The sequence below is a fragment of the Mustela nivalis genome (assembly GCF_964662115.1).
Source record: "Mustela nivalis genome assembly, chromosome: 6".
Classification (NCBI taxonomy): domain Eukaryota; kingdom Metazoa; phylum Chordata; class Mammalia; order Carnivora; family Mustelidae; genus Mustela; species Mustela nivalis.
This window is the reverse complement of record NC_139025.1, coordinates 77,941,424-77,968,612: the sequence shown is the minus strand read 5'-3', so window position 1 is coordinate 77,968,612 and position 27,189 is coordinate 77,941,424. Positions and strand designations below refer to the sequence as shown.

Genomic DNA, 27,189 nt, shown 5'->3' with positions numbered 1-27,189 from the left:
CTGAGGGGAAAAAAGAACCCCCAAAACAAAAAAATAGTACATTTAAATAGTCATAATCCACAAATAAGCTATTATTTGGCTTCGAGTCATCTTTAAAGGTCATTTAAACTCATAAACATGCTCTTTCAGCCTAGTTAACTTGTGTTTCTAATTAATTATCATTTAGAGGTTTCAATTTTATTTGGATTATTTCTCATCCAAGATTTTCTTGTTCCTTTTTTCTCAATTTAAGATTCAACACACTTCATGCATTTTAAGATAATATTCACTAGAAGAAACTCTTTAAGAATGCAATGACTAGAAATGGCTTTTTACCATTGCCAGGCTCTTGTCTTTATAGAAATCAGAATGAACTTTATGTTCCCACATTTTCTGACTTTCATACTATGAAAATGTAATACATCAGACAACAAAACTCAAAATAAACTTTAAAATAATGTTTCATAATAGCAATGGGATTAGTTACAGTTGTGGATACTTTTGAGGTTCCTAAAATCTTGTCTTTTAGAAATTTATTCTATAAATTCAATGTGTAGAAAAAAATAATCCTTGCATATAAATTCCAAGGTTTTTTTCCTGCACAAGTATTTTGTCAATTTTCTTACTAGGCAACCCAACATCTTGTAAGTAATCAATTATTTTAATTATTTATAATTATTAATTAGTTTAAATTATTAATTCATATTTTAACTAATTTTTATGGGGCTATTTGAGAAAAATTATCACTGACTGCAAAATATATTCACTGCTATCCAGATCAATAAGACAATTCCTGTGATTATCCTTATTTTCTGTTTTATTTTTAAAAGGCTACTCTTATGTAATTAATACTGGATAATATCCTCTCCTTCTTTTGATATGAATATAAACATTATAAAGTATCTTATGAGTTTCTTGGGAAGTTTCAAAGTGCTCTCAGGTTTTGTCCAGGGAAGACACTGTGTGTGTGTGTGTGTGTGTGCGCGCGCGCGCATCTTTTTCTCCTACAAGACTGCAGGTGACTTGCAGGTGTAAGCTGTCCTAGAGGAAGACTGGCACATTGCACACGTCTCTGTGTCAGTGCTCTCAACCACGTTAGCCTGTACCCAAATCAAAAGTTCTCTTAGAATTATAATGCCTGTGATTAGTAAATCTATTCAGTGCATTTTCTGAACCTCCTCACCCACATCTTGAACATTCTTAGAGCACTATTTTCTTTTCTTTTTTTGAGACAAAGAGTGAAAGTGATTTTAGAAATGAACCTGCATTTCAGCATCATGGTAAATGCTTTCCTTTCCTGATTAAGGGGCTATAGTTTCCTATATCTTTATCTTAATTAGTATATCTTAAAGTCCTCTTTTCTTTTACATGTCTTCTATTATTTTACAGATTTTGGTCTTAAGTAAATTCACAGAGTTTGGGGTATAATTATAACTAATATTTGTATAGCATTGTACATTATTATTTTATGCCTTAAAAATGATCTTACATGTTCTCAGGGGCCAAGGCCAGGCTATGGTTCACAGTTCTTGAGGCTTATAGGCAGTGTTGTGCTGGAGCCGGTTCATCTTGGCTCCTAAGAGTCAACAGTATGCATCTTTTTCCAGCTTCACATATTTATCTCTTAAACAATGTTGGTAGCTTGATAAGGGTATGAAATTGGACATGTGGGAGTATTTACACCATGGAAATTGGCAAATACTACAAATCTTTTCTTCTGGAGAGTCAGTTGTTAAATATTGACCAGCACACTCACTGCATGTAGATGAAATTTCCACAGCTATCACCCTCCACCCTTGGCATAACACCTCACCCCTTCCTGCTTTGTCTCTATCAAGAACAGACTGCACATTTTGTTAGTGCTGTGGCAACCTGTGCATAGAAAGTCAGACCAGAGCATCATGTATCATGGAAGAAGCAGGCCCTAGGTTCTGAGGAGAGAAACAAAAGTGGTACCTACTCAAGTTATTTCTGAAGGTTTCAGAAAGGAAAAAAAAAAGTCTGAAAAACTCAATGCCCTAGAAACAAATAAACTGTATACTCAACTATATCATGCATAATCACTGATCCACACACAGATAACAATATGCTGAGACACACATACAGTCATGCTTATGGGAGGTGAAGTTTTTTAGTGGAATGAAATACATTTTTCTTATTTCAGAAGTATGGTGTTTAAATATAATCTCTGACTGTACTTTGAAGACTGGAATGTATGTACTCAAATTAGCTCAAATTCTAAATCTATAATACCAGGATTCCTTTGTTTTCACTACTTATATTTTGACATTTCTTCACAGTCCAAGCAATCATTACCAAATATTCGAGGTGGGAGTATTAGTGAATTTCAAAAATGTTCTAGCGACAGCCAAGTCATAAAATAAGTATTTTAACCCACACATATTGTATTCATTATATTCTAAAAAAAAGGAACTCTTGATAGAAGTCATGTATATTAATGATTAAACAACTCTGAAATCCCTCTTGCACTTGTAAAAGCACTGTAGAAATCCCTCTTGCACTGTAGAGCTTCTCTGACTTGGCATTATGCTTTTTATGCCCTGAGAAGAGATATATTATAGGTCAAAGCTGTGTGGTCCTTGTATGTGAAGCAAAAATCAAAGAGACTGGTTTGTTGTTGTTGTTCTTATTGTTGTTTTTCATAATTTGTTTGGTTTTCTTCTTGGTTTTTTTTTTTTTTCTTTTTTAAAGGACTACTGCTTAAACCAAATTCTACTATGTCAAAAGCCAGGGTTGATAGCTGGCATCCCTATAGACCACAAAGGAGGAGTGTTGTTTAATCCAGTGAGGCCAGCTTTCCCCTGTACACACTGCTCTTCCCCCTACTTCTGCATTTTTTTTAAAAGTCTATTTCCTTCTAGTCTTGCTTCTCCAAGACTCAAATATTGCCATTCAAGGCCATCTGGTCTTCAGAGGCCCTCCTTAACTGGACTAGTGACACTGATCTTTTCTCTTCCTTGCTGCTTTGCCATTTAGAGCTTTTCTGGACATGTGGGCCAATTGTAGGTCTCTCTATTGGCCCCAGAACAATTCATTTCTCAAAGACAGACATTTAGCAACTTATTTTCTGTGTTCTTTACATACTTCACAACAGATCCACATATAATGTTAGACATAGGGCATGTGTACAATAAACACTTAAACTGATTCGTTTTATTTAGATTTGAAAAAAAACAACACAAGACATACTCCTTGGTCATTATTAAAGTTATACAAAGAGCAGTGGCTTATTTGAGATCATATCTGTTTTTCAGTGTAGGCTTTAGCTGGTCTGAGAAACTGGATATTCCTTGCCCTGGCACTTCACACTTAAAAGTTAGATGCTTTGCCTACACTCTGTTTTAGCTTGTTCATATGAGGTTGATCCTTGCAGGTACACTGGCTAGAACAGTTTGTGGACTGTATATCCAGATGGTGTAGTACAATATGCATACTCTCAAGGCATTAAAAAAATAAGGACAGTGCTGATTTCCTTTTGAGAAAAAAAATGTGTTACTTGATTAAAATATAAGAGGCATCATGGAAAATTCAAGTTGAACTTCCTTATGCTAATTATTGTACTGATTTAATTTTAAATCACAGTTGAGAGCTTACCATCTATATACCGTTATTAGGACACCCTGATTTATGTACTAGATACAACTTTAGAAAATCAATGATTGCTTTTCTTGTACCTTAATCACATATAAATCCACAAAAAAGATCCCATTATTTAAAATATCTTAGTAAAAATCCATTCCAAAAAATGTATTTTGCTGGATGAATAATAAACCCCAAATAAATACATCTACTAAATTTAGATGTTCTCTTAAAACAAAATTTTTTTTAAATTAAAAATAAAATAAAATAAAAATTTAGATGCTCTCAGATGAGGTTTCTTAATATTGGATTGTCTGTAATCCTTTCTTTCCTCAGGCTGGCTAGAGATATAGCCTTTATCCAGAAATATTTTTAATTTAGTCCCATAGTCCTTGTTTCTAGCATGGGAAAATATAGCTGTCAACTCTCTCAACATTCTATTTTGTTATGTCTTGATTCCTTGTGCACGATCTACTCTCAGTGGCACAGAAGAGGAAAGCATAGGGAAGGAAGGTAAGAGCAGGTCATGGTATCTTTTACCAGGACTTTTAATTTGCTCACAGATTCTATGATTTCTTTCTTTATTTCCTTCTCCTGTTTATTTTGCTTTCAATTAAGTTAAAACACAATTTTAAAAGATGAACAAATAAAATATCAGAATATGAAAGGAACTTAGACTAGTAAAGACTGAAATGCACAAAGGGACTGACTATCTAGAAGATTATTAGTAAATGATAAGCTTGATTTTACATTCAAAATAAATAATATTATTTTCTTGCCTAGGTCCTAACTTAGGCAGTTATACATTCAATTTTGGCATACTGGAACTGCACTATGGTAGATATGGCATTATCAGATCCTCTAAGTATCTGATAGCTTTGAAGAGCTTGTGTTTTAAATCACTCACTTGATCTTTGAATCAACTCACTTTGATAGCTTTGAAGAGGTTGTGTTTTAAATCACTCACTTGATCTGTATTAAGCATTTATGCAAATATAACTTATAAACCTATTTGAGGAAATGAGTACACTCATCTCATCACCCACAGGTCTTGGAGCAGATGTTTATCAGCCCTTCCCTGGACAGTTATCATATCTTCTTTGCTCTTGCCTCTTGCCAAGCCATCTCCCATACTGCTGGTAGAAGCACTTTTCTAAAACTTTCAGTGGCTTCCCATCCTCTACAGGATAAATATGCAATCTCAACTAGCCATATAAGGTTCTTTGGGATCCAGCCCCTGCCTATATTTCTAGTTTTCTCTCTTGGCAGTCCCTCTTGTATATGTCCCAATCGTAGTCAACTAACCCCCAAATGTCACAAGTGTCCGATACTTCTGTGCCTTTCTCATACAGTTCCTTCTGCCTAATTTCCCCTCTCTTACTACCACAGTATTGATAGAATAGATGTTGCAGAAAAGCAACAGTTTCTGTGAGAGGAAAATTAAACCTATTTACTAATGCTTTTTTAGGAAATAAGCATGTAGACATCATTTTTCATCTTCAAAATTATTTGATGTGGCTTGAGAAATAAGAAACTTAAAAAAAAAGTCACTATATTATGATCCCAGGATAAAGCTGATCCTTTTCACTGGGGGAGTGAGATGCTATTAAAACCTGGCTTTGAAAACCTTGTGAAATTTTTCCACCCCAAATACCTGCTGTAGAGAGAACATTCCTATTAGTATCATTGACTAATTACAGTGGTAAGTCCAGTGAGGAATGGGTTGGGCAGAGCATGACTTTCCAAGGATAGGTAGGAATTATCAGAAGCTCCAAGTATAGTTTTAAAAAGTTACAGTGGTTCTGAAATCTTTTTCCCTGAAAGATGTTCTTTGCCCAACAATGCCTGCCCCCACCCCAGCCCTGCTTATTCTGAGAATCAATAGTTGAAGAAAAAGAGACAAATTCAAAATAAGGAATTAATGTGAATGAATATTTTGAACGAAAATATGTAACAGAGATATTCCTCAGAGATCAATAAAATGAGTCAACTTAGTCAACATTTCTTAACAATGAGAATATACAGTGAAAAGTCCAAGTTTGCAGATTATGTTAACATCTTTAAATTAGTGAAATAAGCTAATAATGATAAAATGCTGGTAGACAGAACATACATATATAGGTAAGTGGAAAATTGGCAGATGAGTTTGAGTGCAATATATTTTATAATAAAGTTTAAACTATATTTATAAGATAAAGGACTCTGAATAATAACTTCTTCACAAAAAAGGCACCAAGAAATCACTCTGGATGTTTCCCTGAAGATATTATCTTAATGTGTAATTGTAGCCAAAAGACAAATAAAGCAATAGGCACCATCAGGAAGAAAGTAAGACACAAAACAGAGCATATTACAATAGTTCTGTGTAAACAACATGATATATCTACATCTGGAATGCAGATGTCCTCTTCGCTTAGCATTAATAAAGACTACCCAGTACAATGGAAACATCTTGGAATTAGAATGAATGAATGATATAAGACATATATGACATAGACTAAAAAAACTGGGGAAATGATCTAGAATAACAAATGTTTATTTAAGATGAACCATATTCAGTGTTTATGAAATCATAATAATATGGGTAAGAAGAACAAAGACTTGTTAATCATCTCATGAAATATTAGGACTAGCATGCACTTCTTAAAGTCTTAATGTGCCAGAAGCAAGGCAGATAAATAGAAGTGCTATATAGCACAACAAACAGAAAACATGAGAAAGTTGTTAGGCATAGGGGTGTTGCATGCTAAAAATATAAATAGGTTGAAGCAAGGTTTAGCCAAAACTAAAAAGAAAAACCTACAACTGGTTAGAGAAGCAGAGATGTTTGGAGTTGGAGTTTGTCTTAATTGTTTTGGGTTGGCATCATGAAATGTAATCTGAAATGAACTGTTGTTTGAATTAACCATGGAATTTTGTGCTTTTTTTTTTTTTAAGACTTTGTTTTTTTGAAATAATCTCTACACCCAACGTCGGGCTCAAACTCACAACACCAAGATCAAGAGTCGCATGCTCCACTGACTGAGCCAACCAGGCACCCTGAGCTCTTTCTTACCTAATTAGATAAACTCCAAAAATGTAATGAAAATTAGAAGGATATTTAGCAAATACTTCTGGTAATCTCTTAATCTTAGTTCTTCTGATTTTATTATGATTAGGAAACTCATTAATTCTTTAATCCTAGAATGATTACTAACTTTCATTTACTGATTTATAATATGACACAGCTATGGACTTATGTGTCATTCTCTCTACTTCAGCATTTAATAAAAGCCTTCCAGGTACAAAACCCTATACCAAGTACTAGGATTTGCAGAAGTACAAGGCAGTCTCCTCAAATGGCTTATAATTTAGATGCAAAAAAAAAAAAAAAAGGGCTAAACCTTTCAGTAACAATGGAAGAATAGAGATGAGTATTAATTCCTAGTTAGCAGTGTGCTGTCCTCAAAGAGATGATGACAGACCAGAAAAATCTGTAAAACATTATGCAGAAACTTGAATTTCAGTTTGGCTTTGAAAGAAAAGTGCCACTCAAGTAAATGGAAGCTTTTAAGATACTCCCAAGCCTCACCTCAGACCTACTGGATCCGTCTTTCTGACAAGTAAGAATGAGCACTTGAAATTTTTAAAATAATTTATCACATGAATTCATTTAGCCAGTGCAAAGAAATATTTGGGAAATACTGAAATAGAGAGTCTATGTAATTATGCGTACTGGTGGGCAGAAGCAGGAAAAGTGCCTGGATATTTGTTTGGGAGAGGAAGATGAGTAAGTCAATGGCTTTGGGGGCCAGCGACTCATGCAAATTGTAGAGGAACAATGGGAGAAAATTGCAAAAGTAGACTGGACCAGATTTTGTAGGATTCTGAATTCCAAGTACAAGAGGTTTTAATTTGGTTTGCTTTTTAATAGTGTGTACCATTGAAAGTTTTGGAGCGAACAGTAACTTTTATAATGTGTTCCCTGGAGGCAAGAGTCTAGGCAAGAAACTGAAATAATAGATGAGGTATAAATAATAAGACATGGCCTAATGTGATGGCAATGGGAAGAGAAAAGAAGTGGTAGATACATATTTGGTAATATATAGAATATAGAGAATATAGAAAGGGCAACTGGGAGTTTCTAGTAAGAGTTTGGGATGTCTGGATCTTCTTTTCAACATTTTAAATATGTTTCTCTTGTAAACCCAGATGTTTTATTTCTTCCTTTTTTTCTTTCACCTTAATTTCTGTGAGAAATATAATTACTCTGCATTAGAATGCACTGTTTAGACTGGTAGCAAAGAATGTGTACCTAAAAAGTCTTAAGAAAACCAATGGCCAAAAGGTTTTAAATCTTGCTTTAATTTTTCAATGCTGATTACCAGCAAGATCTGAAACCAAAGTGTTCAAAATTATTTTATTGTCTGGGTGGCAAAACATTTAAATACAAGTTAAAGAGGGAAAGAGGAAAGACTATATTCCAGAGATATTTGTATTTTGAACCCTTTCGATAATCCTATGTAATGAAAATTCTGCTTTCCTACTGAAGATACTTTATATTTTGGGAAAAGCTAGAAAATGGGAGAGATTTTCTAGGGGGTAGTAAGATATATTTCTCTCACAGATTCTGGGATTATATCATCTGCACCTCTTGTGATAATTTTGAAGCCATTTTTACAGTGTAGTAAAAGTGTTGTATTTAACAGATGTAATTGTTCTACATGATCAGATAAAAAATTCTTTCTGAATAATAATTTAGAACCTACAGGGATTACAGGGCAAAAAAAGAGTATTTCTTTTGTCTCATTCAGGGAGAAAACTGGCCCCCTTTTTTTCCAAAGAGGTCATAAATGATAAGGAAAAGGTCAGGAAATGGGCATAGAAATATAATTCTGTTCAATACAGTTCAACGTTGTTCCCATTACATATTTTAGTAATATGCCACTGGAATCATCCTATTTGTTGCACAACTGAATAGTTTGTTTCTAATTCTGGCATGGTTCTAACCCTGCTGAAATAAACTGTTGCAACTTAAATTCTTTCAAAAGAAAACACTGCCATCACTGTACCACACACTAATGTACTTTCTAAAGATTTCTAAATGCTTTGTTTTCTGAGTAAATCTCTAAATGAATGACATGATTCTTTTTACTTAACCTGACAAATCACTTGAGTGTTTTTTTTTTATATCATTACAGAATAGAAGATTGATAAGAACTACAATTGATTTACCCCCTCCCTCCCCCAAGATAATGATGGTGTGGAATCAATTTTCTTATGCAGGACATTTTGGTTATATTTGATACCAGCAATTGTGCAATCATGTGTAACTGTTTTGAGTTTCATGCTGGTTTGATGGGAATTATGCTTCCTGGGTTTCTGTAATAATTTATCTAGTTGTGTTTCTTTCTTGCTGGCTTTGATTTCATTAGTCTTCTAATTTCTTTTAGTGTATTCCAAGGTTCTGTTTTAGATCTGTTATTTAACAGTTACAGGGCATGCTTTTTTAGGGTAGCTGATCCAAAGATAAGATTAGCATTATCAACCAAATATATTAATTGTGTTATCTTACAATAGTAGGTTCTAGGGTTCATGGGAAAAGTAAGAGAACTTGGACCTGCTGGAGGTCTCTATCTCCACAAAGTCCTTTGTGTCATCTACTCTGAGTGAAAGATAATAAAAAAATGTGAGGCAAGCGAACTCATTTCTTTCCCAATTCAAACACTGAATCATTGCCTCCAGGCAGCAAAGTCAGCATGTGCATGGAATATCCACCTAATGGTTCTAATCCAACACTAGCCTGAAAAAAGAGGCTAGTGTTAAAAAAGATTGTTAAGCAATCACTCTGTTTAAGTGATGGAACAAACTTATTTCAACCCAAGATAATTTGGTGTTTGTCTCTTTCCCTATAACGTTTGAAGAAGTCAATTTTGAATAATATGCATATAGTGCTAAAGGTCACCTATTTACATTCTAGGTGGGCAACTTAAAATAAGATACAGGCAGCCACAAGATCTTATTAAGTAAATATATCTTACATAATTTTGACATTTTTATTAAACTTAGTTCATGATAGAAGCTGTTTACAAGAAAACAAAGTGTCCATAAACTATCTTTTTTTTTTTAAGATTTTATTTATTTATTTGACAGAGAGAGAAAGATCACAAGTAGGCAGAGAGTCAGGCAGAGAGAGAGAGAGAGAAGCAGGCTCCCCACTGAGCAAAGAGCCTGATGTGGGGCTTGATCCGAGGACACTGAGATCATGACCTGAGCCGAAGGCAGCAGCTTAATCCACTGAGCCACCCAGGCGCCCCCATAAACTATCTTAATAAGAAATTTATGACCAAAACAAATTCAAAATAGTACTGAGCACTCATTGTCTTATAAGCAATTTATCAACAATGGTCAAAGTGAAACGTTTATTATTCTGGTTTCAAACATACTTTCTTTAAAGAATCCTTTCTCAGGTAAGGGTAAATATGTCATTTATTTCACTGAGTACTGTCTATCTGTCTATATACATAACTGCTACTTCTTCCAGAGATACTCTTAAAATTAAATGGCAAATACAGGCCTGAAGAGGGGGCTACTGAAATTTTAACAGTTGCTTACGAGCATATGAAAGATGTGATGCTGATACATTCATGATGAAACATTCAACAGATCTTCACTGTGAGCCAATTCCTTGCTAGGCTCAATTTTGAGACAAGCCCTGTCCTCTTGGAGCACTGTAACTGATAAATAACTCTTCTTCATGTTCATTAAAGGAAGATCCAGGGGAAATAATTTACCTTGCAGCAGAATCCAGTAAGGTTAAATTTGTACTAACACAACAAAGAATGATGAAGAAATTCACTGATTCAACATATTTACCTTCAAAACTGAGTAAATGTATCTATTAAAGGACATATGGAGTAGTTTTCAAAGATCTTACTTCTGTAAAATTGTATGAAGCCAGTGTTTTCCTTTCCTTCAAGTCCCTTTTACTCCTGCTATTCTTGCCTTCATTCAATATTATATTTTCTATTACACGAAAAGGAGAATACTGATATGCAGGTTTAGGGTATCTCTCAAGCTCAGTCATAATTAAGAAATAAAATTTTCAATGTTTGCTAGCTTTTCTTTTACGGACCAACTATCCACAAAATGTAACTGTTGAATGATAGAAGTATTAATTACTTGTGGACATCCTTCCATTCAGGTCCAGTTACAATAGTAGATTCATATTTGTCCCACCATTCTGATACTAAGTAAGTGAAGAACATTTGAGGGTTTTTGTTTGTTTCAAAGATTTATTTATTTGAGAGAGGGAGAGAGAGAGAGCAAGAACATGTGAATGGGGAGAGGGGCAGACGGAGAGGGAGTGAATCTTCAATCAGACTCCCCACTGAGCACGGAGCATGACCCAGGGCTCCATCCCAGGACCCTTAGATCATGACCTGATCTGAAATCAGGAGTAGGCTGCTCAACTGACTGAGCTGCCCAGGTGCTCCAAGTGAAGAACATTGTTAATCTTATCTCTCCACATATTGGGGTTAAGAATATTTTTAAAATCTTTCATTTTTTAACAACCCAATTAAAAAGTGGGCAAAATATATGAACAGATAGATATCTTACCAAAGTAGATATGCAAATGGAAAATAAACATATGAAAAGATGCTCACTCTTTAAAGGTTCTACCTCTACCTGGGATGAAGATAGACTTGAAAATAGCAAGGTTCCTGAATGAGTAATATTTTTAGTTGTTTGATGTGCCTTAAAAATATCTTTCCAATGAGAAGGGGGTGGGATTATGGACATTGGGGAGGGTATGTGCTTGGGTGAGTGCTGTGAAGTGTGTAAACCTGGTGATTCACAGACCTGTACCCCTGGGGATAAAAATATATGTTTATAAAAAATAAAAAATTAAAAAAAAAAAGAATAGCAAAAAAAAAATCTTTCCAATGAAATTAATAGATTTAAAGTAGATTTCTTGGTAATGCATTTAGAAATTTGGCAGAATGGTATGCTACCAACACTGACTTTCTAATCTGCTTTGTCCTATGTGCTGTGCCCTCTCTTACTCCAAAAAACACAAGAATGACTTTTGTTCAAGTACAGAGTGGGAAGTGAGGTTTTTATAGATCCACAAGGATCTGTAGAAGAATGAACTATGTAAGCTTATGAAATCCTACCCTCCATACCAAAAACCAGGGGGTTGCTCAGAAAACAAAATATGAAAATATATAGCTTGCAGATATTAAGTTAGCTACCAAACTTACTGTACATGATTTTTTGGTCTACAGTGTATCTATTGCCTTATATAAGACATAAACTCATGAGATTAAAGTAGAAGAAGAAATGAAAACAACACCTGTGCTCTCATGTCTTTCATTTTCCTCAAAACTGCAGTGTTGCTAGAGATCTACCATCTTTTCTGGTGTTGCCATTCATTCCTGCACAGGCCAGCATTCATTCAGCTTGATGAATCTGCCCTAACCCTTCTTTGTGTCTTGATGTATACATCAGGAATATCCAGCTCTCTAGGAAGCTGTCTCAAAGCTGTTCTGGACTGCTTTCCAGTCAGGGAACAACCTAATTTTCACTAGCTTTTCTCCTTATTACATAAACAATGAGATACTGTTGCCAATGCTTCTGAACAGCCAGACTCAGCATTGCTAGTTAGAATAGCATAACTATTGGGGCACCTGGGTGGCTCAGTGGGTTGGAGCCTCTGCCTTCCGCTCAGGTCATGATCTTGGGATCCCGGGATCGAGCCCCATATCAGGCTCTCTGCTCAGCAGGGAGCCTGCTTCCTCCTCTCTCTCTGCCTGCCTCTCTGCCGACTTGTGATCTCTCTGTCAAATAAATAAAATCTTAAAAAAAAAAGAATAGCATAACTATTTATTTATAAAGAAAATAGTTTAATGCCATTTAACTATGCTCTGCACTCTGCAGTTATGTTTTCTTTTTCCTTTAGCCAATTTATTCCTTTTGCTATATTCTTTTTTTTTTTTTTTCCAAACAAAACTTAACCAACTTTATTCCTTTTGCTATATTCTTAGTGACAGCTTAGATTCCCTAGACCCTTGAGATTTTTTTTTTTTCTTACTGGCTTTTCTTCTGAATTAGTTTTTTTTTTTTTTTAAATCCCCTCTAAAAATGCTTATCTTCTCTAATAAGCTGTATCATAGAAAAGAGTATTTCAAGCTTTTTCACTTTCACATCTAGCCAAGAAAAACAATTTATATTTATATTACACATGATTGGTGACCAGTCAGACAGTAGGACAAACAAAACAAATATGCCCACTTCACTCCAAATAGTTCCTTTGGTGTCCTTATATCCAGGAATTTTTCCCGGCAAGCTACAGAGTTCCGGGAAGCATTTCTTTTAACTTTCTGGCTGATCCCCTTGTCCCTGCCTCTCTATTTTGTTAATATTTTAGGAAGTGGAGCATAATACTGGAATGAACCACCTTAATATCAAACAAAGCTTCCTCTAGCAAATATGATAGAACACAGATACTCAATATACTTGACAGCAATGTTTAAAATTATTTCTATCCTATTTACTCATTCCTTTTGCTATATCTATTTCCTCAACTTGTAGGCCCAATGATATTGAGGCTAAGGCATAAGGATAGGGGCTGGAAAAGTCACTTTAAAGCTGGCTAATTTTGAGAATGAGTACAGAAGAAAAGTTAAGAAGATGCTATCTTTACTGGGGTGGAACTAATAATGTGGTTGACTTTTATGAAGATACTGAGTCAAAAGTGAGAGCAGCTTTCTATACCTTGTTCCTAAATTTGGTATATACAAACCACTGTGTGATCTAAATCTACAATGAAATTCTAGCTGTGCTTGATGTGTAGGACTGACAAAATTGTTTGTTAACAATAAAATATAATTTTGCATAGCATCACAGCATTTCAGAATGTATCAAACTTCTAAATATATGGTAATAATGTATTTTACTTTTTAAATATTTAATATTTACATTGAACACTCTGAACACTGGGAAGAATATCTGTAGGTGTCACCTGAAGCATCCTCACATGTGCTCCTCTGCCACTGCTTCCCTCTTTAATCTACTCTCTAAAATTACATCCTGGAATTTCATCATTACCACACCCTGATCACAATACTGAAATCTTCAAAAGATGTAGCAAGTCAGAATGCTCTGGTCTGATTATGATTATATGCAGGACTTAAATTTTACTAGCAAAAATGATATTGACACATATTGAAGCATAATTATTATTTACACTTATTACCTTCCCCTATTGATAAAAGTAGAACCACTGAACTCTGTGAATGTACTGAGAAAGTGAGAATTCTTTGGTTTCACGTGGACAGATAGTTTCTTGGTTCTCTTTCCTTCTCATTGTTTTTCATTTTGAATTTCCTTATTATTATGACTTCCTAGGGTCATAAAATATTGAGAGATAATGGTAATATATATTATCCAATAGTTTCTCAATCATATTATTGCTATTATCAACTACTTATAAAGGCATAGCTTAGTTGTGACCAAAATCTTGAGAATTAAGATTATTTTATTCATTGATGCCAGTAGTTATTATGAGGTCTTTGACTACTTTTCATCTACCTTTTAGTAAAATTGGGGTATTTAATAAAATAGTTTATTGAATTTTTAATGACACCTAATAATTCGATTCATAAGTCATTGTTTACATCTTGAGTCCTATCCTGATTGTAAGAAAGGGAGTAGAAATTGTGCTATTTAAAACCAAATGATTTGTTGGTCTGAAAATTTAGAATTAGTCATTCATAATTTATTAGAATTGAATATAAAATATTTTCATGACTAAAACTAATTTTAATGCTCCACATTCTTCAAATACAAACAGAATCAAAAGGTTTTCTTTCCTTTTAATTAAGATATGTTTGCTATTTATACTTGACATTAATTTCTGAAGTTCAGAAATTAGAGCCCTTTTCCTTAATTTGTGTCCTCAAATTACACTAGGGTTCTATACATTCTGACAATACTTCGTAAATACTTAAAAAGATTGCTATTCATTTTTTTGCATTTCCTTCATAGACCTCAGTTTTTATGAGCAGCTCTAGAACTCTCAACTGGATGACCTCTGGCTAGTGCTAAGCATAGTATACTGGGAAAAGGGCCTCTATATGCAGCATATATGTGAAACAGATGACAAAAATTAGCAGGCTATATTAATCCTGATGAAGTGGGTTTCAATTTTATTCTCCAGATAGGAAAACTAAAGCAAAAAGAATAAATAAGAGGACGAAGCAAAACCATGAAATAAAAAAATCAGATTTTCCTTTAATTCAGTAAATATTTTGGAAAACAGCTTTTAGAGACTTGATTTTATGCAGATAATTTTCACTTGGAATTTTTTTTTTTTTTTTGCATTATGTTAGGCACAGGAAAGAGAATGTCTCATGGCTGCACCTTCATGTTGAAAGTATAATTAGTAGCAGTTATTTAAAAAGGTTCACTAAACTTTTAATTCTTACATTTAAATGTTTTAAATAATTTTAAATGTTTTTGAAAATTTCTTGAGACTTTATTGTATTTATGTGAGTCATTAAAATATAGCACTTAAGGAAAAGAAACATAATAAATGATAATAGGTTATAAATAACAGGTTAGTATTCTTATGGTAACCATGTTTTATAAAAATAGTTTCAACAAAGACTAAAAACAAGAAAGGTATAAAGTTATACAATATCATATGAGCAGGATTCATAATTTGGTTTTATTTTACTTATTTTTTAAAGATTTGATTATTTGAGAGAGAGAAACAGCACATGCAGAGCAGTGGGGGAGGGGTGGAGAGAGAGAATCTCAAGCAGATTCCATGCTGAATGTGGAGCCCCACCCTGGGGGTTCTATCACGTGACCCATGAAATCATGACCTGAGCTGAAACCAAGAGTTGGATGCCTAACTGACTGAGCCACATAGGTACCCCCATAATTTGGTTTCAAATTGTCTTTTCATATATCAAAAACTCAATTATCAGTTTAAAATATTTAATTTCAGTAGGTTCTATTACCATCATTTAAAATTGCTTTAAATGAATTTTATTCAATTTCAGTAAATTCAAAAGATTTTCTGTTAGCAATGATTATTAACATAAAGTTTAAGAGAAAAGTAAAAATGTTAGCTTATTATATACTTTCATAGTATTATATAATGATTAAGATCCAGATTGTCTGGATTCAAATTTCACTTCTGCCATTTACCAGTTGAGAGAATTTGGACAAATTAAACTTCTCTATGTGTGGGCCCCTTGATCTATAAAACTGGAATAACTAGAGTACTTATTTCATAGCCTTGGTGATAAGAAGGTGAGTTAATATATAGAAGCCTTGGAATAATTCTGAGAATGTGGTATAAGATCAATAAACATTAGCTGTTATCATGATGATTATTATAGTAAATTAGAAATGTAATTCTAGGGAAGGAAAAGCTAAATTTAAATATTTACTACTTCTTTGAATCCAGGTATCTTTTTCTATTAAAAAAAACCAATAGTTTGCACTTTCATATTTAATAAGGACTACTCTGGGGTTTGTGTGTTATGGGTACGTGGCTTCAGTCTGAGTTAATAATCAGATTATAATTTTAATAACTTTTAACTGAAAAAAGGATAAGAACAAATGGTCATTCTTGGATAATCTGCAAACCTGAGTGAATAACTGACTTATCTTTCTGTGATCTCTTGCAGATATCATGGAAATCAGGACAGTGGCAGTTGGAATTGTGGCAATCAAAGGGGTGGAAAGTGAATATTATCTTGCAATGAATAAGGAAGGAAAACTCTATGCAAAGGTATTGATAATTGATAGTTTAGACTTAATTTTTTGAACTTATTTTTTTTTAATTTTTAATTTTTTATAAACATATATTTTTATCCCCAGGGTACAGGTCTGTGAATCACCAGGTTTACACACTTCACAGCACTCACCAAAGCACATACCCTCCCCAATGTCCATAATCCCACCCCCTTCTCCCAAACCCCCTCCCCCCCAGCAACCCTCAGTTTATTTTGTGGGATTAAGAGTCACTTATGGTTTGTCTCCCTCCCAATCCCATCTTGTTTCATTTATTCTTCTTTTTGTCAAAATATTTTGCCTTTTCTTTTCTTCTCTTTCTTTCTTTCTTTTTTTTTTTTTTAGAGAGGGACAGAAAGAGAAAGAGAAGAAAGAGAGAGGAGGCAAGGGAGAGGCAGAGGGAGTGGGAGAGAGAGAACACTAAGCACAGGCTCCACACTGAGCACAGAGCCCAATATGGGCCTGATCCCATGACGCTGAGATCATGACCTAAGCCTAAACCAAGAGTTTTACTTTTAACAAACTGAGCTACCCAGGTGCCCCAAACAAAACATCTTGCTTTTCTGAAAAGAAAAGGTGAAACTAATTTCTTTCCAATTATATAATTTAATGACTTCATTAAAACACTTTCTATTCAAGCATTGAGAAAAACTGTTTTTGCAGGATCTCGGACAAATTGCTTAAGCTCTCCAGGCTTGGATGTCTTCATTTGTGAAATGAGTTGGATTAACCGCCCTCCCAGGATACTTCCATCTCCGAAATTCCATGTGCATTTTAGATACTTAATATATAAAATTTCATTCTGAGAATATTAAAGCTCTTTAGTTAAAGTTCACCAAATCTGTACATTGCTGACATGAAAATTCTTGGGAAAAATATTCAGACATTTGTTTATCAACATCAATCTCACAATCCTGGGCTTTGAACTGTGAGCATTCATGTTGTTCTGACTTTATTACAATGTGAAATATGTAACAGTTCATCCCACCATAAAAAAATATAATCAACTTTTGTTTGTATTCCCACAGCCCAGCAATCATGATTAACTGGCACAGGCTTATTATATAATAATATAGGTTTAACTGAATGAATGACTGAACAAATGAATAGTTGGATGACTGTACAAATAAACTTAATTTTTCTATCACAATTGCAGGCAGTATAGTAGTAAATGAAGAAAGGTGTGAAATATGTCCTTTGATTGAGGGAGGCAGATGCTCTGCCAATCATATCAAGTCTCATCAGTTAGGGAATGACTGACTTGGGCATGGTAATATGAGAACTGCTACTTAGAATGAAATAGATCCTAACACTAAAGATTAGTAGCAACTAATGGCCAAAAAGTCAGATGTTTGAAAATATGCTGCATAACTAAATATGTGTCATTTTATCTTTTTAAAAAATTTTAAGATGTCTATTTTTTTGCAAATGCTAATTTATATCTAACAAACTGCAGTAGGTCCACTGAAAAAAAGAAAAGATCATATATGATTTAATTTTACTAAATATTACTGCTTACTATTTGAGTCCCTCTAAAAATAATCTGGATAATGTTGTTTGTTGTTTTAACAGAAAGAATGCAATGAAGATTGCAACTTCAAAGAATTAATTCTGGAAAACCATTACAACACATATGCATCAGCTAAATGGACACACAGCGGAGGAGAAATGTTTGTTGCTTTAAATCAAAAGGGGGTTCCTGTAAGGGGGAAAAAAACGAAGAAAGAACAAAAAACAGCCCACTTTCTTCCTATGGCAATAACATAATCATATATGGTATATAAGAAACCAGTTCCAGCAGGGAGATTTCTTTAAGTGGACTGTTTTCTTTCTTTTTCTCTTTTCTTTTCTTTCTTTCTTTGTTTTTTTTTTTTTTTTAAGTAACCAAGAAAGGCTGGAAAACTACTGAAAAACTGATCAAGCTGGACTTGCGCATGTATGTTTATTTTAAGAGACTGCATTAAAGAAAGATTTGAAAAAAATATACACAAAAATCAGATTTAGTAACTAAAAGTTGTAAAAAATTGTAAAACTGGTTGTACAATCATGATGTTAGTAATAGTAATGTTTTTCTTAAATTAATTTACCCTTAAGAGTATGTTAGATTTGATTATCTGGTAATGATTATTTAAATATTCCTATCTGCTTATAAAATGGCTGCTATAATAATAATAATGCAGATGATGTTATAAAAGATATGTCAGACCTAAAGGCTGCTGGAATGATTTGTCAGATAATCAAGCCAATACAAACTATGGAAGATGAGCAGTATTTGAAAGTTTTTTTAGTGAAAAATTATAATCCACTTAAATTCTAATTGGAAAAGAAAGAATATTCTCAAGAATTCTAGTATGGAATGGAATCAAATAGGTAGTTTTACAAAAGTATAATATTAGAAAATGCTTATACCTATTAACAAGACAATGCTGCTCAAACTGAAAGGATAATGGCTTAATGGAGATTTTCAAAAATCTTGTATATAAAATAGCAATAATGATGACAATACTGTATTTCATCTCACTTGGCACAAAATAACATCTTATAATCCCTGAAAGTAAAATTGAGAAATCTTTAAGTTTTTTTCAAGTAACATAATCTTTTGTATAATTCATATTTGGGAATATGTCTTTTAATAATGTTCTTCCCGTAAGTAATCATGCTTTTTCTCTGTGGTTATAGCATTAAACTCTATTTTAAGTTGTATTTGAATTTTATTGTTTTGTTATTTAAGTTTATGTTATTTATAAAAAAACCTTAATAAGCTGTATCTGTTTCATATGCTTTTAATTCTAAAGCAATAGCAAAACTGTCTGGCTCAACAGCAAGTTACCCTTCCCCCTCATGACCAACACCAAGTCTAGTATATAGCATGTGGGCCAGCAAATCCTGGATGGCAGACAAAAATGACAGCCTGCAGCAATTCTTACAATAGATGTCGCACAGGGAACAATACAAAAATGTGAAATATATTTGGCCACATAGTGTTGTCAATTAGATTGGATCATATAAGTAAAATCACTGCAGATACAAGAACTTAAAGGATTTTAAAGTTAGAATATGCTTGAGTTCATGAGTAGAAAAGTGCCATACTTTTAAAATTTGCATACTTAAGAGTTAGTAATTTTCTAATGTCTAGAAATTTCTGCCATTCAAAATATTGCCACATGGAAAGTTCTTTTCCTGATAGATGGCAAGAGCAAAATGCCCAAAAAGGAAATATAATTAGGGATTTGAGGACCTGAATATCACGAAAGCTTGAGGTGAGGCTACAGGTAATAAGCTTATCTGTAAGATAAAGATAAACTTCACTTCATAATTCTTTGATTGGCAGATTTGGTAGCACTTTATGTGTTTACCAATTGGAGGCCAACATTTATCTAATTAAATTTAGATACTATTGGAATGTTTATCGTTGTGCTTTTAATTTCAAAATATTCCTCATCAAGTCCCTTTATTTTATATAAATATTATTGACTAAAACATTTATAGGCAAAAGTTAAATAAAAAGACTAAATCAACAGGAACAACAGATTCATTTCATATTCTTGCAGTTCACCTATATGTCCAAGTGGCAGGAAGCTAGAAAGAACTGCCCTTCCTCAGATACACTCTGGGACATGCTATGATTGATATTCTGAACTGCTCTCTAATTCATAGGCCTTCCTAGCCTAGGTTCCTAGATCAGGTTTCTATGGCTGAGGTCTTGTGAAAATATCAAGGGTAGAGGAGAAACTATGTTTTTCCTTAGTGCTTAGCAGAATGTCTAACCATAATCAATTTTTATATGAATTCATTCAATGTTTGATTATTAAAGAAAATTCAGACTAAGACTAATCTTTCTTCATTTTTAAAAGTTAGGGCAAAACATGATGATATAAAATTTGAACAGAGACTATATATATATATATATATATATATAATTACACAGCAAAGCTAATTAAGCACACCAAATTTAGTAGTAAATCCAATCTGGTAGTGTTTCTAAAAACACTTCTAATTCATTTTTTATCTCCCCCCCCCTTTAAAAACTTATCATGCAAATTTTAGAAAATAAAATCAGTACTAGTTACATACATTTAGAATTCTAGAATATTAAAACGGTCTCTTGTATTCATCTGTAGACCAGGAAACTGAGATTTGATACATCCATAGTAGCTGGTTAGGTAGAAAGAGGTCACCGAAGTCTAGGTCACTTAGGATGTATTTCATACCGTTAGATTATTAGGATTATTAGCTAGTAGTTTCCTTCTTTAAAAAAATTTCTATTGAGGGGTGCCTGGATGGGTCAGTTGGTTGGGTCCAACTCTTGATCTGGGCTTGGGTCATGATCTCAGGGTTGGTATTGGAGCCACACATCAGGCTCCATGATGGGTGTGGAACCTGTTTAAGATTTTCTGTCTCCCTTTGCCCCTGGCACCACCCCCTCATGTTTGCTCTCTCTCTCAAAACAATTTCTTTTTTATTGAGATATGATATTTATGTTTGTATGCAAAGGCAATGTATGCTTTGGCAATTCACTTCATATACAATAATTAGTCTATACTGTGATGATTTGACTCAAGAGGAGGAAAGAGATGATTCAATTTCTAATCCTGTTTCCTATTCTACTCTTACATGTACTCCTTTATTTACAAATGGGGAACAGCAAGCAAAATGTCCATATAAGTGGAGTAATCTTTTCTAAAATGTTCTTTGAAAGGGAAAATCAGTTAAATTCATGGGTTTCCAATAAGGAAGGAAAAAATTAAATGAAAGAATATAAACTGCTAACAATAGAATAAAAAGACATTTTCAATGCAATTAGCGAACTAAAACATTTTTTTTGTTAAAAAAAAAAAAAGCCATAGTATAAATTATCAGCCTTTGAGTTGGCTATAAATTGACCTAATGATAAGAGAGAAGAGATGCTGGAGATAAATTCTTAGTTTCTAACTCTTAGAGTTTGCTCCTCGGTTTCTCTAGAGTTACAAAGAACATACAGATGGACTACAAGACCAACTGTAGGAAAAGCAATTCTATAACCACAAATGCACTAAAGCAGTATCTCTCAAAATTGTCTACTGAAATAACAATAATAGTAGAAGTAAAGAATGAGGGTCTAGGGAATAATGTAAAGGTGGCACACAAAATTTCTTGAAAATCTTTTTTCTCTTAAAACTCATGTGATTTTTGTAATTTATTTCATAATATATTTGTGTTTGCACTAATATAAAATTTACACCAATAAACAAAAGTGATACATCAGAAAGATTTACAAGGCTTATCATGCAGTTTCATTTACATCACTACCCTATTGCCATATACCTGGACATGAATAAGACACAGGAGATACCTACCGTTTATTATCCAACTTTACACATAGATGACACATGGCCATAGAAAATAAAAACTTTATCTAAAGTTCACTAGGAATAGGAATGATATTAAAAATATTTAATGACCAGAATGAATGGTTACAGGTCAATTAGAATATGCCACTTATCTATCAGAACAGATACAGGTCACTGTAACTGACTTGTGGGTATCAGATGATTGATTATTAGCTGTGACTATTTCTATGATCACTCTGAAACAGTTTTCAGAGAGTATCTCTTCATTGGTCTCTATGATTTGAGTTTTTAATGTGCATCTTAATATGAAATAGTTCATTAAAATTTATAACTGTTTCAGCATTGTTGTCAGGCTACTCTTTGTTTGACTTCTATATTTATTCAACAAAGCTGCTGCTTTCAATGAGGTTGATGTTCCTTCAGGCCATATTTACTCCCATTCATCCTCTAACTTTGAATGGTTTGTTAAGAAAATGCACTTTCTCTTATGCTGAGGAGATTTGGCAGGAAGCAAAAAATAATAAAATAAATAAAAATTAAAAAAGAAAATAATAAAAAAAATAATAAAGTCGAACTCTCTTCCCCCACATCCCTGTATTTACTCTCCCCTGAGTACATTTCTTCTTACATGTTCCTTTTACTTCCTGATAATTATGTGGTTCCAGTTTCCACATCCTCATCATTGAAATTATGAGAATCTATACAAACTTATTTTCTTTCCTATTACCAGAACTTACAATAACTGAAATATGAGATAAATAATAATATTTAGCTTACAGATGGCAGGACTTTCTTCTTGACAAATCCAGCCATGTGTGAGTTATAGATTGTTATTTAACAAATTATCTTAACACTTAATGGCTTAAACCAGCAAATATTTATTGTCTCATGTTTTATGTGGTCAGGAAACTGGACATGGGTTGGCCAGTACTCTCTAGTTAGAATCTCTCATAAGGCTACAATCAAGGTGTTGGCCAGGGCTATGGACATCTATTATTTCAATTCTTAGCTTAGAAAGGGATTCACCTCGAGTCCTCACTGGTTGTTGGCTCAAAATATCACTTTCTTACCACATGAGCCTCTCTATAGCACTATTTAAACCATGGAAGTTTGTTTCCTACACAGCAAGGAACCAGACAGAATGCCCAAAATGGAAGCCACAGTTTTTTTAGAACCTAATATTGAGAGTGATATCCCATTACTTCTGCCTATACAAGGTAAGGAAATTACACAAAGGCATAAATACCAAAAAGCAGGGATCATCAGATACCATCTTAAAGGCTGCCTAACACAAATAGTAAGTGGGATTTTTTAAGGTCACTGCCACAAGAAAGGATTCTTTAGGGTCTAATAAGAATAATTCATAGCTTTTCTTGGTGAGCCATTCAGCAGAGAAAAATAAGCATATTCTCTGTGGCAACATTCTTGATACTTCCTGAGGGATACTGTATAACCCATTCTTGCAAAGGTAATTGAGAAAAAGTTGGAACCACAGTTTAGACTGCCTATTAGCTTGAGCTGTGCCTCTTTAGAACTCCTAATATAGCTGGAAAACTAACAGTATTACTTTACCTATATATGAAGGATGTGACCCAGCCTTCAGACCCAATCTGATGATAATCCTGCCTTCCACTTCCCTACCTCAAGAGAGTAAAATCATATATACCAGCTGAAACCTCCTTGAGCCATAGAGTCTTGTTCTAGATGGCAGAGGCAATCAATCACAAGTTGCACATGACCATGTGAGATAAGAAGACCTAAAAAGACTTGAAAAACAATCAATTTTAATGCTAGATGCAAATTGGAATCATCTGGGATTTTTTTTTTTTTTTTTTAAGAAAATGAGGCCTAGCCCCCAGCCCAGGTCAATTGCATCAGTGTATCTAGGATGGGACACAGGCAGTGCTATTTTTAAAGCACCCCAGGAGATTCTAAGGTACCTATGCATTTGAGAACTAATTGGCTAAATGGGGGGTGGGGGTGGGAGTGAGAAAGGAAATCCCTTTAGGGCCTATACCTGGTTCTTATTTTTGTTTCTTCCTTAAAGACTCTGAAAAAGCCTTATGTTGCTTCCCATCTTAATTCCATATTTTCCAATATGATTTCAAAGTCTACAGTGCTTCTTGGATCCCTGGTTTTCCTAGATGCCTTTACATCTTTGCTACTCATGTTTGAGGCTAAAAGGAAATGCAAACACTAGAAAGAGAGCTACAATTGTCTTTGCATTCAGACAATTATGGGGTATAAACTGTGCAAAGGGTATCCCCACATACACCACAGTCCTTTTTCAAACAGAGCAGCCACAGTGATTCTGTTAAGTTGTATTTCAGATTATGCAATTACTCTGTTCAAAGCTGCAATTGTTTCCCATATTACTCAAGACAAAAATCAGAGTTTTTAGAGTTGCCTATGGAGTGGCAATGGAAAAGGTCAGTGATTAAAAACTTAGATGTTAAATTAGGTGTGGGCAAGACAACAGGGAAAAATAACAACAATCAGAATTATGCATGCAGATTCCTTGGCAGATATCATTGAATTCTCTGTACACTGTAGGCAATATTTAGTGGGCATGATAATTATTAGAATCATACTCAGAGAGTTCATAGCCCCACATAAAATCTGATAAATGAATGCACATTGCTATGTCTGAAGTAAAAAAAAAAAAGATTGAAGGCATGCATATATCAATTTTACAAAATTTTTCTATTAATCAATCAATTCATGAATCTGATAGCCTAGATAAATGAGAAGACCTCTATTTTACTTCTCTTTAATTGATCTATCATTGGTTATTTTGGTTGTTTCAAACTTTCCACTAACAGAAATATGAATCTCCTTGCTATATACTTTCTATTTTTGATTATTTTCTTTTTTTCAAAGACTTTGAGAGAAATCGAGCAAGTGAGAGAGAAAGAGAGAGAGAGAGAGCAAGCACACAGAAATGGGGGTGGGGGAGAGGGAGAGGGAGGGGGACTAACAGACTCCTCCTGATGCAGAACTCAATCCCAGGACTCTGGGACCATGACACCCAAGCAGACAGCAGACATGTAACTGACTGAGCCACCATGCACCCCGGATTATTTTCTTAAGATTATTACAAGAAATAAAATTATTAGACCAAAAAAAAATCATGTAAGAATGCAAATTGAAAAGCTGATTTTTAGAAAGCTTTTTCCAAATATATACTCCAACCAACAGTGTGTGGAAGTAGATAAACATTCTCTCTAATATTTACACTCAAAATTTAGTAGCTTTTATTCTTGTCTCTACTTTACCAAAACCCAGGCAACTTCTTTTTCGACATCTTTAGATGTATCTCTTTCTTGGTCCTTCTACAACCTCATGACCTCATGGCTAAAGTTAAGCAATAGTTCCTTAATCATTCTTCTGTCTCAAGTTCTTCCCCATCTCAGATGCTACCTAATTCCCAATCTTCCTAAAATACTACTTTGGCTATGTCAGTTGCAAGATGAAGAATCCATGTTCTATATTGTCTATTGGATTTAAGTTCTTTAAAATATCATCCAAAGCTGTCAAACAATTAGCTCTACCTTACCTCTTCAATCTTCTCACTGCTCAACACAAACTTTATAGTTCCTTAGTCCACTGTGTTTATCCCAGGGTCTGTCTCTCCTCACCAACCCATAAGTTTTATAAGGAAAATGATCTTGGGTTTTTGTTCACTTATGTATCCCAAGCACCTTTGAAAGCCTCTGGTATAGAATAAGCACTCAGTAAATAGTCACTAAATAAACAGTTAAAACCAATTCCAATTCAGTGACAGAATAATGAGCGTACATCACTACAAAGCACGATTCCAATATTTAAGGAAGATACAAATGTAATTGTTACAAATGCATAGAAACATACCACCTTGTTTTGTTCAAATCAGTGACCAAATCTCTCAGAAGAATTCAAATCCTTGTTATTCACTTCACCTTATCATGGCTTTTTCATGTCTCTCAATAAAGAATGTTAATGTATTTCATAATACAATGAGAATCCACTTTTTTTTTTTTTTCATGCTATCCTTCACCTCTGACAACTACTACCAACCAACAGATTAATGTATCTGGGGGAGGCATTTGCCAGTCACCCTGTGATAGACCACAGAAGATAATCTTAAAAGCTAAATCAGTATTCAGAAAGTTGCTTGGTTGGGGCACCTGGGTGGCTCAGTGGGTTAAAGTTGCTTGGTAACATGGCATCAAAGCAAAGGGAGGTAAAATGGTTTTGAAAGATATATTAACCAAATTATTATAAAAATCAAATTCACAATGGTCAAATCTAGATAGTTCTGTAGAAACACTGCGGTTTCCGATTCTTCAGGCTACATCTATTTTGTGCCACATGTTGTTTATCCCACTTTTGTTCATATAGTCTTTCTCCACATAGTATGAAATACAACCAATGACAATACAATAATACAACTTATTAAATTACACACTGAGAGTTTATATCTCTGTCCATCTTAGTGTTTTGAGGTTTCCTCTCCCTTTAGCCATGCAAATTCCTTGGTTTTCTTTCAATATTGTATAATGAAAAGCACAATGTTGAGATTTCACTGGTTTAATTCTCAGAAAGCTACTTTATTTCCAAGTTTTAAGGGTTCTTTTTTATTGTCCCTAAGCATTGCTGACAGTGAAGAGGTAGCAAATTGATAGAGGTACAAATTAAAGTTGAAGTTGGTATTGGGCTATTGTTCATTGGGGTATTACTGTTTCTGGAACATATCATTTGCTAAATATCACTAGTACTTGTATATGAAGTAACTAGTTACTAGCATACTAGTAACTAAGTTTCTTTTCTATTTCTTATCTCCCACAGCACTAAGTATAATGATTGATACACATAGGTACTTAAAAGTTACGTATTAACTGAATATAAGGATATTTTACTGCATACAGTTTAAACTACAGTTTATAAAAAATCATGAAGTATTTTAACTTTTTAACTTTCAAGTCCATATAAAGAGAAAATTTGGGTTTAAAAAACTAGGGGAGAGGTATAAAAATAGTTTTTCAAAAATGATCTTCATCTGAGTTTAAAAGGCTATATGGTGTTCCACAATAAGAGAAGTGAAGATTAAAACTTTAGTCTTATAAATAGTCTAACAATACACTGGTTAAAGGGAGCTGGCTTGTAAATCCTGAGTCATTCCAGATACTGAAATTCTATAACTGCTTACATTCCAGTCCTAAAAAGGGAGATATGCCATTTGGTTTGGAAGGCAAATTTTCACTATCTGCTGTCTACTTTGTTAAAAACAAGAACAGAACTTTTTTTTTAGTTTAAATTTTGGAGAAAATTAAGCCCACATGATAATAAACATCTCAAATGTCAAGGAGAAATTATGGTTAAATACAGTTTGGATTAGAAGAAGCAATTCTTAGACAGCATTATACATGGAGCATAGGTTATTTTATTTCTTGAAAGTCATATATATGCACACATGCATATATACATCCACTCATGTTTTACCCCAATTCTG

At 33.8% G+C, this 27,189-nt stretch overlaps 3 protein-coding genes across 7 annotated transcripts in view; 1 reads left to right on the top strand and 2 right to left on the bottom strand.

Annotated features, from left to right (window-relative positions):
• The window catches only part of FGF7 (fibroblast growth factor 7), a 51,565-nt gene extending 32,432 nt beyond the window's left edge, over positions 1-19,133 (top strand). For all 3 annotated transcript variants that reach the window (XM_082734829.1, XM_082734831.1, XM_082734830.1), the window contains exons 3-4: positions 16,263-16,366; positions 17,941-19,133. In XM_082734829.1, coding sequence (XP_082590955.1) covers positions 16,263-16,366; positions 17,941-18,135 — 299 coding nt within the window. In that variant the 3' untranslated portion in view covers positions 18,136-19,133. The remainder of the gene's footprint in view (positions 1-16,262; positions 16,367-17,940) is intronic.
• The window catches only part of GABPB1 (GA binding protein transcription factor subunit beta 1), a 975,210-nt gene that overhangs the window by 216,307 nt on the left and 731,714 nt on the right, over positions 1-27,189 (bottom strand). The window lies entirely within an intron of this gene.
• FAM227B (family with sequence similarity 227 member B) overlaps positions 1-27,189 on the bottom strand; it is a gene marked incomplete at its 3' end in the record, with an annotated part of 171,152 nt that overhangs the window by 73,676 nt on the left and 70,287 nt on the right. The gene's annotated exons all lie outside the window — the stretch shown is intronic.